The 13,860-nt window shown below is 41.0% G+C and overlaps 1 protein-coding gene and 1 non-coding gene across 2 annotated transcripts; both read left to right on the forward strand.

The window, feature by feature from the left end:
* The first annotated feature begins 411 nt into the window (after positions 1 to 411).
* Positions 412 to 485, forward strand: trnai-aau (transfer RNA isoleucine (anticodon AAU)). The gene has a single exon. It is a non-coding gene; the product is annotated as a tRNA-Ile (tRNA).
* A 422-nt stretch (positions 486 to 907) lies between these two features.
* LOC115137242 (TNFAIP3-interacting protein 2-like) lies at positions 908 to 9,508 on the forward strand. Its single transcript, XM_029673437.2, has 6 exons — positions 908 to 1,686; positions 2,338 to 2,640; positions 4,329 to 4,418; positions 4,850 to 5,191; positions 5,425 to 5,547; positions 7,759 to 9,508. The coding sequence occupies exons 1-6, from the start codon at positions 1,324 to 1,326 to the stop codon at positions 7,891 to 7,893; spliced, it is 1,356 nt and encodes a 451-aa protein (XP_029529297.2). The 5' UTR covers positions 908 to 1,323; the 3' UTR covers positions 7,894 to 9,508.
* Positions 9,509 to 13,860: the final 4,352 nt, after the last annotated feature.

Here is a 13,860-nt window from a genome sequence, read left to right on the forward strand (position 1 = left end):
GGGAAAATATATGGAGTAAAAAGTACATTGTTTTCCTTTGGAATGTAGTGAAGTACAAGTAAAAGTTGGCAAAAATAGAAATGGTAAAGTAAAGTACAGATACCCCAAAAAACTACTTAAGTAGTACTTTAAAGTCATTTTACTTTAGTACTTTACACCACTGGGCTTCGGCAATAATTCTACCCAGAAAATTGTGATGAGCTGTTACCCACTCAGATCTTACTTTCTTTAGGGCAGTGGCCTACATCGATACGGAAAATAAATGTGACATTGTTAACCGATTTTTTTACAATTGTATCATGATTTGTTACGCCTTGGTGCGACCTGCCGCTGTTACAATATATCATCACGAACTTGGCTTGAAGAGTGAACACATGTTCTTTTTTATTTTCTCACTTTCTCGTCTCATCTGGCCGGTTAGCTCAGTTGGTTAGAGCGTCGTGCTAATAACGCGAAGGTCGCGGGTTCGATACCCGTACTGGCCATTCATTTTTTGGCTAAAATCCCAAAGTAGGCTCGATAAATTTGAGGTTGAAAGTTCATTGCCTACGGGTAAACTAATTTATCACATCATGTTGAATACAACATCTGGTTTGTAAACAATTGAATTAAACACACTAGATTAGGGGTACATAAATTTATTTCGTTAAATTTATCGGAATTGTCATTCATTCAGGAAAATAGAGCTACACCGGCAACTAATTTACATTCCATCCGATAAAACAGAGTTGCTTCACGGATTTTTACCAAGGCGGATCAAGCAAAGGCCGTTAGTTTAGAAACCGTCAAACCAGAATTGCATGATCTGTGGATTTACGCATGTCACAAGAGGGAGGTAACGTTAGCCTACTATGTTACCGGAAAAGTCGTACGCATGTGCAAATAGTTCAAGCAGCTGCGTTTTTTTTATTTTGCTCCCGTCAAACTGTGTCAATTTAGTCCAGTGTCCTTTATTGTTAGAACATTTATGAAAGAACGAAAGCATATAATTTAGATTGTTACTGGAATGGATGATTGATCAACTCGGAAAGGAGTTGTCAATTTACCCGACGTTGTTAAAAAGTAAAGTACAAGAAAAATCCACCTATTGTCTCGGGGAAGCCCCACTTGGAAATCCCCTGTAATTGTCGGAATGATATATTTCCAAATTCAGATGAGGCACATCCTTTAGGCTACATAGTTGACATCCTCCTCAACCGAATCTTGAAGACATGTTGCATAAACTACGAACACAAACTCTGTCGAACTAACAGAATCAGTTCAGAAGCTGATGGAATATTGAAGATTTTCCCCATCCACATCTGTCAGAAGCAACAGCGATAAATGACCTCTGGAATAAGGAACATGACTGGAATAAAGAACACGATGGATGTCGATTTGGATAATGATACGCTGAAATCAAAAATATGGAGCTGCCATACATTGACTACTTTTTACCACGAAACTCGGCTGGAGATTGACACATTAAGTAAGAAAATCAAGAAAAGGGACAATTTAATCGCAGATTTGAAGGCTAGGTTAGGCAAATACGAAAACACCTGTATCAATGTGGAAGGGTATGACCCTGTTGTCATAGCACCGGCCGAATCTTTGCTGGAAAGTTTATGCAAAGAAATCTGCAAGCTGAAGCTCAAATTGAAAGACACAGAAATGAATGCGGTTCAGCAAGCAGAGTTGAGACAACAAGTGAGTAGAATTTACTGTATGTTATGTGTTCTTACTGTGTATCATGTGCATTTAATGTTTAGGCTAACCCTGTGAAACTTAGTTGTGCTTTTTAATATTAGGTTATAGCCCTACTTAATTTCAAAGTCTGCTCTGCAAGTATTAAAACGATCATTGATGACATATATATGTATTTTCTTTCTTTCATTCTCAAATTGCACATTATGAAAGCAGGGTAGTTTAGGCCTACTGTAAATGGTCTTCTCTGAAAATAGCCACTAGCCTACACCATTCCTATATGCACTTGGTCTATTGGGAAGACTATTAGTGTAGGCCTAACCTAACCACCAAACTTGCCAACCAGGCTTGATAAAAATGTCCCTGCTTCAAAACCACCTTGCAGTACAGAGAGGATGTTGCTATAGCAAAAACCTCTCTTTTTCCATTTCAATGTGTACAACTGCAGCGGTGCAGGTGTCAGTGTTGTTTCGCCTTAACTTCATAAAACAAACACATCTGTGTCAGATACAAGTCATAATTCAATACAATAAAACATTCCAAAAAGCTATATTGTCCATCAATAATAATAATATATATTTTTTAAGTATCTTCTGCATTTGACACACATTTGACACTGAAGCCTATTCTAATTATTTTCTCCCACCCCTGAAGGAGATACAGAGGTTGCAACAGCTGCTGAGGGAGATGGAGCGAGAGCTGGAGAGTGTGATCCGTCAATCAGACCACGAGAAGGACCAGGATATCCAGAGGCTCCGCTCTGCCCTGGCCGAGAGGGACCGTGCCCAGGCCACCCGTGCCGTCCTGTGCACCTCGCTGGCTGGAGAGGCCGACCAGCTCCGGGGCCAACTGGGAGCCACAGTCAGGGTGTGTCAGGAGTTACTGGGCCGACTAGAGAGAGAGAAGGGAGGAGAGAGAGTGACGGAGGAGGTGAAAATGCAGCAGAAGGCAAAAGAGGTGTGTATGAAGGTTGTATAATTAAGCAATAAGGCCCGAGGAGATGTGGTATATGGCCAATATAGCACGGCTAAGGGCAGTTCTGGACACAGCCCTTAGCCGTGGTATATTGGCCATATACCACAAACCCCCGAGGTGCCTTATTGCTATTGCTATCTGCATTCAGGGCTTGACTCACCCAGTTTATAATAAGTGTGTAATAGCATAGTTATCAAGCACTTTTATCCAAGGCAAATTATAGTTAACCCCTTACACTCGTGGGAATTGGCCTAAAGATAGGGCTAAATTGAAATGTTTCTTACAGAAGAAATATGGAAAGCACATGCATAAACAGGGTAGCAATCAAAAGGGGAACAGTTTGGAGATTATGGGAAAAATAAATATTAGACTAAAGGGTGAGGACAAAACAGTTAATCTGACACAAGACTGAATCCAAACATTACACTGTTGATTTTATGTGCGTTTTACATTTACTGTACTTTTTGCCGCCGTTGTTGAATACAAACTCTGAAAATGCTCTGGATACATTCAGTAACAGGATAAGAACATTCACGGTAAATTTGGGGTAGGTGCAACATAAGACAAAGAAATGACAAGTGAGAGGTCTAGCTGATGTCTCCATGGGGAAGCACACCTCTCCAAAGTGCGCACAGTTCCTACGTAATATCCTACGTAATTGTTTACGCATTCAAAAATGGTCCATTCTAAATCGCAATCCGGTCAGGTGGGCATGATTTGAAAGCGTGTTCTATTGCTAGCTAAATTACGAAATACGATTTTACAGTGTTAGGCTTTCACAAGGCAAGTCAGAGAAGCAAATACACATTTTGGTGCGATTATAAAATAATCACGAGTGCATTTAGATGCGTGTTCCCTGCCAAATTTCGTCACAATACGCCATGTCACCTTGTAACTAACTGTACATCAAACATTGTGATCATAATCGTTGGCACTGTATATTACGTGAGTTTTATGATATGGAATGGGGAAGTGCACATTTGAACTAAGGGGTGTTTGGCTTGCTTGTGTGACATCAAAGTGGTATTATAATCCTCAATGTCTCATCTTTCAAAATACATTGAGTCCTCTTTATTTATAGCATTTCCCTCACTCAGACAACATTTGCGGGAGAGGTGGGGTTAATTTATTGTCACGCGCAGTGTTCAAGTTCAGTCAAAACCAGTACTGTGCTGGGAAGCAGAGACCTTGCATTTTGACTTCACATATAGCATGTTACTGCACAGCCACTGTGTTCCAATTTAGGCATTTATCATCACCCATATCTGCTATTTTGAACCTGTAGACGGGTAAACTGTGTATATACTGAATGTTATATTCAGTGTATGTGGCCTATGCGGGAATCTAACCAAAAAGCCCACAATCCTGGGGTTGCAAGCACTAAACTCCAACTGAGAGAGGAGAACAGCAGTAGCTACATCCGAGCTGCAACCCCATCGGCAAATTACGTATTTTCAATGTCTTGTGCTCACTGGGAAGAGCTTATTCACTGTAACTGTCTTTCAAACATAACAATGAAAGCAATGAAAAAGAGGTGTGTACTAAAGCATTTGGAATCGCTCTGTCTCTGCCATTATGTGCTTTTCAGTCAAGTTATTTGTGTTTGTTTCTGTTGGATTTCTAAATGGAAAGTATCATTTTGAGCTCTTGTTTCCCCTTTTCATGGTCAGATATTGGATTATACGGAAGCTGGTCGCGTTGACATTCGAGTCAGCAAACTCCAAGAAGAGAACCAAAAGCTAACTCAAAGAGTGGCATATGTAAGCAGGAACACACTGTAGAAACCCCATTCTACCCACATGAAAAAATACTATAGTATACTATGGTATTCACTGTTTTTGTAGACATTACAGCACTATGCACAGCAGTGTTTTTGCAGACTTTAGTCTGCAAAAACACTACAGTGAATACTGTAGTATTGAATATACATGACTCTAGTATACTGTACTATTTACAGTTTATTAAAGTATAAATACTATAGTAAAGAAACTGTAGTACACATATACTGTAGTAATTACTGTCGTGTATTTGCAGACTGTAGTTATCCAACATTGTCATAGCATATGGGCTATCAGAACCAAAGTTGAACAGCCTTCTGTGTGTGTGTTTGTGTGAAGCTATGTGTGCGCAAGTGTGTGTATATGTTTTTGACTAATGTCTCCCTCTTCCCCTGCCTCCTTAATTTTCCCAGGTGGAAGGTCTAAACTCCAAATGGCAAAAGTATGACTCGAGCAGGGAACAGTATGTGAGGTACCTGTGTCAGAAGCTGAATGAGTCTAGTGCCCTGGCTGTTTCCTCCAGCCCTGCTCCAGGTATGGGGCATAGGTTAGGGCCCAGACCTACACAAGAGCCTAGGCCTGGCCTGGACTTGTTCCCAGAGTTGGCCTCAGCCAAAGCTGGTTTGCTCCAGCAGGAGATAGCCAGGCTCAACGGCCTACTGGAGGAGAAGTTGGGGGACTGTGGGAGGTTGGGGAGAGAGCTGGATGAGAGCAGGAGACGATACAAGGACCGTATCCAGATGCTAGAGCAACAGGTTAGTGTGGTCTAGGATCGTCTGACTCCTCTCTTTCAATTTCTCTTTCTTTCTCTCTCTCACGTTCTCTATCTTTATTTTTCTCTTTCTATCTCTCTGTTTGTTTGTCCCTCTGTCTCCCCACTCTTGCTCTCCCTCTTCCTTCTCTCTCTCTCTCTGACACGTACACATCAGAAACATATCCCTCTCTCTTTCTCACACACACCCTCACCCTTTCCCTCTCTTCTTCACAGGTTCTCATCTACACAGATGACTTTAAGTCGGAGCGGGCAGACAGGGAGAGAGCGCAGGGCAGGATCCAGGACCTGCAAGAGGAAGTATCTCGACTACAGGTGCAGCTACACACACAGGCACAGGTGAGGCCACACACACACACAGTCATTACTAACATACATTACATACAAACGTGTTACAGGAGTAAAATAAATAGCCATGAAAGGAAGCTTTTATGTCCGTCCCCTATTTGCCATGTATTGAGAATTGATGATACAATGACGTTTCGACAGACATGTTCTTCATACAGTTCGCTAACGGCTAATAAGATACAGTATTTGTATTTTTTAGGGATCCCCATTAGCTTTTGCCAAGGCTGCAGCTACTCTTCCTGGAGTCCAAACACTCTAAGACACTTACATTACATATAAAGCAAAGATAAAATAGTACATCATAAAACATTATTACACCACTACATATCTACAATACAAAATGTATAATACAACAATACAACAATATTACAATGTATGTGTGTGTAGAGTGGGTGTGCTAGCGTTTGTGTGCGTATGCGCGTGTCTGTACCTTTGTGTGTGTCTCTTCACACTCCCCCTGTTCCATAAGGTGTATTTGTACTTGTTTTTTAAATCTGATTATACTGCTTGCATCAGTTACCTGATGTGGAATAGAGTTCCATGTAGTCATGGCTTTATGTAGTACTGTGCGCCTCCCATAGTCTGTTCTGGACTTTGGGATTGTGAAAAGACCTCTGGTGGCATGTCTTGTGGGGTATGTATGGGTGTCTGAGCTGTGTGCTACTAGTTTAAACAGACAGCTCGGTACATTCAGCTTGTCAACACTTCTTACAAAACCAAGTAGTGATGAAGTAAATCTCTCTTCCACTTTGAGCCATGAGAGATTGACATGCATATCATTAATGTTAGCTCCCTGTGTACGTTTAAGGGCCAGCCGTGCTGCCCTGTTCTGAGCCAATTGTAAGTCCCTCTTTGTTGCACCTGACCACACAACTGAACAGTAGTCCAAGTGAGACAAAATTAAGGCCTGTAAGACCTGCCTTGTTGATAGTGTTGTTGAGAAGGCAGAGCAGCGCTTTAGACTTTCCCCATCTTAGACCGTCGTGAGACAGGTTAGTTTTACCCTACTGATGATGTGTTGTTGCAATAGTAATTGCAGGGTTGGCCTGTAGTTCGCTAACGAATATTAAGATACAGTATTTGTATTTATTAGGGATCCCCATTAGCTGTTGCCAAGGCAGCAGCTACTCTTCCTGGAGTCCAAACACATTAAGGCACTTACATTACATATAAAGCAAAGATAAAATAGTACATCATAAAACATTATTACACCACTACATATCTACAATACAAAATGTATAATACAACAATATTACAATGTACGTGTGTGTAAAGTGGGTGTGCTAGCGCTTGTGTGCGTATGCGTGTGTCTGTACCTTCCGAGCTACTATGCCTGTTGTATCAATATATTTTGACGATAACAGTCAAGCAGTTTAGTCACCTCAAATTACTCAATTTCCACATTATTCATTACAAGATTTCGTTGAGGTTTAGGGTTTAGTGAATGACTTATCCCAATACAATGCTTTTAGTTGTAGAAATATTTAGGACTAACTTATTCCTTGCCACCCATTCTGAAACTCACTGCAGCTTTTTGTTAAGTGTTGCAGTCATTTCAGTCGCTGTAGTAGCTAACGCGTATAGTGTTGAGTCATCCGCATACATATACACACTGGTTTTACATGTCATTAGTAAAGATTGTGAAAAGTAAGGGGCCTAGACAGCTGCCCTGGGGAATTCCTGATTCTACCTGGATTATGTTGGAGATCTGGATTATGTGTTTTGTTAGACAGGTACCTCTTTATCCACAATATAGCAGGGGTTGTAAAGCCATAACACATATGTTTTTCCAGCAGCAGACTATGATCGATAATGTCAAAAGCAGCACTGAAGTCTAATAAGACGGCCCTCACATTATTTTATCATCAATTTCTCTTAGACAATCATCAGTCATTTGTGTAAGTGCTGTGCTTGTTGAATGTCTTTCCCTATAAGTGTGCTGAAAGTCTGTTGTCAATTTGTTTACTGTAAAATAGCATTGTATCGGGTCAAAAAGGTTTACTAAGGTTTGGTAACAGGCTGATTGGTCAGCTATCACATTAGGGAACAACAAAGAGCACTTCTCTAAAATAATAATAATGCTATAATGATCATTTTATTTATTTGGAGTGTTTCATACATTATCCTCAAAGTGCTACTATGCCTAGTTAGGCTATGGAAAGGAACACTTTTACTCATGATCATCATTCATTTATCTTCCAGAGCCCTACTAGAGATGCCAACTCCACGTGCCGAGTCCATAAAGGACACCGGATCTCCCCACACATGAACACGGACTCGGCCGAATCACTGCTGAGGAACAGCGCCAATCCACCTGTGACAAAAATCAAAAACTAAAAGTGGGCCTTCACCTGGGGCGGCGTCAGCGGTAATTAGCACCCAGTCCCACCTGGACAAAGTGCGTCAGGCTATGAGCTCCGGCGTGAAGTTTCTCCTAGGTACAGCTATAGGATAATCTTCCGTTCCCCAATCCAAACCATAAAGTGGGGAAAATGCAAAACTGACCCAACATCTAGGGGCAACTTTGCCCTACTCCCAAGCTATGAGAGTTACTGCCCCTCCCACCCCATGGGGGTGTTAAGACAAATATCGCTAACTGACGATAATTGAGCACTGAAAAAAAAGCACTACATGCACCCTAAGAAGGGTTAGGACCGGGGAGCTTAGAAAACTGACTAGTTCAACTGGGTTGTGTTCATTAGGCACTAAATGGAAGAAAATGGACTGAAACAGGGAGGTACTACCTGGACTTCAGACGCTACCATGCTTTTTGGTTGTTAAAAGACTGAATCGAATAGATTAGCGATGCAGAGTTGGGAGTGTCAGTACTAGCTTGGTGGTCGTAGTGGGAGAAATAGTGCTAGCACTTTATTTTACAGTACATAAAAGACCAGGTATTTACCAGGATACTACATGGTAAAATGATAACACAGTAGTGACTTTGAATGATCTGTTTCTTTCGGATTCGTAACAACAAACACCATTGGCCACCATTTGAATGGGTTGAGTTCCTTGAAGGAAATACCATAAAGTATATAATTTCAGAGTAAATACCTGATAAATACCAGTTAAAAAAGTAAGTAAGTGTAAAATATTTTTTTGTGAAATTACCTTTGGGTTGGCAAGATGAAGCGATTTCCAGTGCAAACCCACTCATGTTTGACTACATGATCCATATGAATTATCACATGATACTGCATGGTTGTGTTTCTGTGTGGAGATGGTTGATTGCGTGGTCTGTAGAAAATCTAGATGGGAAATGGGATGTTAATTACGATATTTGAATGTCACATACCTCAATTCAATATTCCGGCATCAAATTGTTAACCTGTTGCACTTTCCTAACCTGTTTACCAAAGTAGTCATTAATGCACATATTTATTTTTTTAGATTTATTGGATTTGAAATAAATAAGCTTCTTTCCGGTTGAAGATACTGTAATAACGTTGTCTGTCGTTAGCATGGCGCTATTTGTTGTACTGTATATTTGGATGTTGTTCACGTTTTGAGTAAGTAATCTATTTTCAATTTAACCTATAGATGTTGACCTATGATATTTGTGCCTGGAAATATGTATTCACAGTATTATATATGATTGAATATTTATTTGCTATTCGTGGGGCTTTTTTCAAATGGGCAAATCTTTATAGTGCTGTGTCAAAATGAATATCACATAATATGTTTTGAGGTGTCGTCTGAATCCTGGTACACCTAAGCAGAATGTTTCCCAAATCCTGGTAAGACAAGACAGTGTGGGAGACAAATTCTCCGCAACATGGCAACCTTAAAAAAAGTGACATTTGAAACTACATTTGGAGAAATTACCTCCGAACTGACACAAGTTTTATTTTTCTAGAAGCCATTGATTTATAAACATCAAAATGTGATTATCTGTTTTAACCTGTTTAATTGAAAGGATATTTTTGTAATAAAAAAAATGTTGTTTGACCAATCATGTGGAGTGTTTGTGATACAAACCAGACAACATCTCAGCTTGAGGAACTTTTGTTGAATTTTAGTTTGCTTGGTGGATAACTGCCAGTCAAGTTATAGTTTGGGGTGCAGAGTCAGGAGGAGTGACAGTGTGAGACAGCGAGGGGCTCTGACCATAGAAACTCAGGTCCCACAGTATGTGTGTGTGTTTGTGCATTTGTGTGACTGTATGTTCCTTGTCTGACTGTGTGTGTTTGTACACACTTTGGAAAACCCCTTCCCAGAGTAGCCTGAATGGGCACTCTGTCCTGTGTGTCTGTTCCACATTCCCAGCTGTCCTGTGTGGCTAAAGTGAACACAGCAAGTGGACTAGAGACCAGTGAGACAGAGGCTCTAGTTACATCCTGGCCCTAACATCTGATTTGGGATCAGTTGTCTTCAGACTAGTTCTCAAATCATTTTGAGTTAAACAACACAAGTCCAGGACCAGTTGCTACAGGTATAATATGGCCTTAGGGAACTGGACATTCCCTGTCAGAGAGTAGTTATTTAAAGGGGAGGCAGATGAAGCACCAAACAAGGTGTGTGTGTGCGTGCGTCCGTGCGCGTGTGTGTGTATGTTAGAGACACTAAAGTAGTAGATCGCTGGATCATTAAGCTCCATTGTTTTTAGTTTTTATTTAGTGGGTAGATCAGCTTTAATATTGCAGAGCTCCATTGTTATTGGAGTCCCAGTGTATAGCAATCTTGAAAGTGAGACAGATCCATGTCACACTGTTCTGTGTTCTGGTATTATTTGAACACAATTGAATTACTTAGCAATTCAAAGAGGTATAGATGTTACTTTGTTTATTGTACCTTTGTTTTTTCTATATTTGTATTGACGATTTAGCCTAATGGCTGATATTGATATAGTGTATTATGACTGCCTACAGAGGATTATAGTGTCACATACAGTACAGTGCCTTGCGAAAGTATTCGGCCCCCTTGAACTTTGCGACCTTTTGCCACATTTCAGGCTTCAAACATAAAGATATAAAACTGTATTTTTTTGGGAAGAATCAACAACAAGTGGGACACAATTATGAAGTGGAACGACATTTATTGGATATTTCAAACTTTTTTAACAAATCAAAAACTGCAAAATTATTCAGCCCCCTTAAGTTAATACTTTGTAGCGCCACCTTTTGCTGCGATTACAGCTGTAAGTCACTTGGGGTATGTCTCTATCAGTTTTGCACATCGAGAGACTGAATTTTTTTCCCATTCCTCCTTGCAAAACAGCTCGAGCTCAGTGAGGTTGGATGGAGAGCATTTGTGAACAGCAGTTTTCAGTTCTTTCCACAGATTCTCGATTGGCTTCAGGTCTGGACTTTGACTTGGCCATTCTAACACCTGGATATGTTTATTTTTGAACCATTCCATTGTAGATTTTGCTTTATGTTTTGGATCATTGTCTTGTTGGAAGACAAATCTCCGTCCCAGTCTCAGGTCTTTTGCAGACTCCATCAGGTTTTCTTCCAGAATGGTCCTGTATTTGGCTCCATCCATCTTCCCATCAATTTTAACCATCTTCCCTGTCCCTGCTGAAGAAAAGCAGGCCCAAACCATGATGCTGCCACCACCATGTTTGACAGTGGGGATGGTGTGTTCAGGGTGATGAGCTGTGTTGCTTTTACGCCAAACATAACGTTTTGCATTGTTGCCATAAAGTTCCATTTTGGTTTCATCTGACCAGAGCACCTTCTTCCACATGTTTGGTGTGTCTCCCAGGTGGCTTGTGGCAGACTTTAAACAACACTTTTTATGGATATCTTTAAGAAATGGCTTTCTTCTTGCCACTCTTCCATAAAGGCCAGATTTGTGCAATATACGACTGATTGTTGTCCTATGGACAGAGTGTCCCACCTCAGCTGTAGATCTCTGCAGTTCATCCAGAGTGATCATGGGCCTCTTGGCTGCATCTCTGATCAGTCTTCTCCTTGTATGAGCTGAAAGTTTAGAGGGACGGCCAGGTCTTGGTAGATTTGCAGTGGTCTGATACTCCTTCCATTTCAATATTATCGCTTGCACAGTGCTCCTTGGGATGTTTAAAGCTTGGGAAATCTTTTTGTATCCAAATCCGGCTTTAAACTTCTTCACAACAGTATCTCGGACCTGCCTGGTGTGTTCCTTGTTCTTCATGATGCTCTCTGCGCTTTTAACGGACCTCTGAGACTATCACAGTGCAGGTGCATTTATACGGAGACTTGATTACACACAGGTGGATTGTATTTATCATCATTAGTCATTTAGGTCAACATTGGATCATTCAGAGATCCTCACTGAACTTCTGGAGAGAGTTTGCTGCACTGAAAGTAAAGGGGCTGAATAATTTTGCACGCCCAATTTTTCAGTTTTTGATTTGTTAAAAAAGTTTGAAATATCCAATAAATGTCGTTCCACTTCATGATTGTGTCCCACTTGTTGTTGATTCTTCACAAAAAATACAGTTTTATATCTTTATGTTTGAAGCCTGAAATGTGGCAAAAGGTCGCAAAGTTCAAGGGGGCCGAATACTTTCGCAAGGCACTGTATATACAATATGGTTTTAATAGGTATTATGTGGTGTGATATTGTACAATAACACAATAGAATTCTAAACTCTAAACTTCAAAACTCTAAAAAGTGTCCTGAACAGCCTTTAATGATAAAAACCTATATCCTGCCTCCAGTATTTATGCTGCAGTAGTTTATGTCGGGGGGCTAGGGTCAGTCTGTTATATCAGGAGAATGTATCCTGTCTATCTGGTGTCCTGTGTGAATTTTAGTACGCTCTCTCTAATTCTCTCTCTCTTTTTCTCTCTCTCTTTCTTTTTTTCTCTCTCAGAGGACCTGACCCCTAGGACCATGCCTCAGGATTACCTGGCCTGATGACTCCTGGCTGTCCCCAGTCCACCTGGTCGTGCTGCTGCTCCAGTTTCAACTGTTCTGCCTGCGGCTATGGAACCCTGACCTGTTCACCGGACGTGCTACCCGTCCCGGACCTGCTGTTTTCAACTCTCAAGAGACAGCAGGAGCAGTAGAGATACTATGAATGATAGGCTATGAAAAGCCAACTGACATTTACTCCTGAGGTGCTGACCTGTTGCACCCTCTACAACCACTGTGATCATTATTATTTGACCCTGCTGGTCATCTATGAACATTTGAATATCTTGGCCATGTTATAATCTCCACCCGGCACAGCCAGAAGAGGACTGGCTACCCCTCTTAGCATGGTTCCTCTCTAGGTTTCTTCCTAGGTTCTGGCCTTTCTAGGGAGTTTTTCCTAGCCACCGTGCTTCTACACCTTCATTGCTTGCTGTTTGGGGTTTTAGGCTGGGTTTCTGTACAGCACTTTGTGACATCAGCTGATGTAAGAAGGGCTTTATAAATACATTTGATTGATTGATTGATTGATTGATATATATAGAAGTAGAGTACAGACGCTAGGTCACTGTTGCCGTACAGATGCAAATAAGGCCTCCTTTATAGGAATTGTGACCTCCGTCAAAAAAGGCCTCGCTAATTGTGTCAAGGGACTATAGCAGCCGAAAGAGTTAGAAACTCCATCAGAGGTTTCAAAGTCCTCCGAAGAGCCAAATCACAGACTGTGTTCCAAATGGCACTCTATTCCCTATATAGTGCACTATTCCCTCAAAAATAATACACTAAATAGGGCATAGGTTGTCATTTGAGACTTAGCCACAGTCTCGAGATGACATAGCACGCCGGATGCTCACCCACTCATATGCAGTCTGGGGAAGATGGATGCGGTTGGGCCAGTTCTTATCATTCTCACACATTTACATCTATTCAGTGAAAAGAGGGTGATTCTATGAGAAGTTTAATTCAAGAATTCAATTAGTTGTGTTTCAGATTGTAGCTTTGTAAAGCAATCCTTATTTTACTGTTGCATAGAACACACACACACACACATAGTGTCACACACACAGCCCACAGATAAGCCATGGTTGGGGTTGACAGGAATTTCCTCCCCAAACACCTACACAACTGCACGGTTGGTCTATATGTGAACACACACACACAAAGCCCACCTTTATGGAGTGGAAAAATGTGGTGTCTCGGCGACCTTTTGATAGAAACGATGTCTGACTACATACATTTACAAATCCATTCATTTCAAGTCAGATGACGTGGCAAAACAGTTCCTGGCGCCACTAGGTTTCCATTAACCGGGTGTCTACGAGATCAGTCCCTGTCTAGCACTTTATCAGCAATGGGAATACTTAGCCTGACACTTATCTAGACAGACTACAGAATGGATAGATGTGGCCTTTAATCTCATGTGTATCCAAAAATAATGGGAAATTCCCATAAAGGGAATTC

This window comes from Oncorhynchus nerka, linkage group LG11, assembly GCF_034236695.1.
Source record: "Oncorhynchus nerka isolate Pitt River linkage group LG11, Oner_Uvic_2.0, whole genome shotgun sequence".
Taxonomy (NCBI): Eukaryota; Metazoa; Chordata; class Actinopteri; order Salmoniformes; family Salmonidae; genus Oncorhynchus; species Oncorhynchus nerka.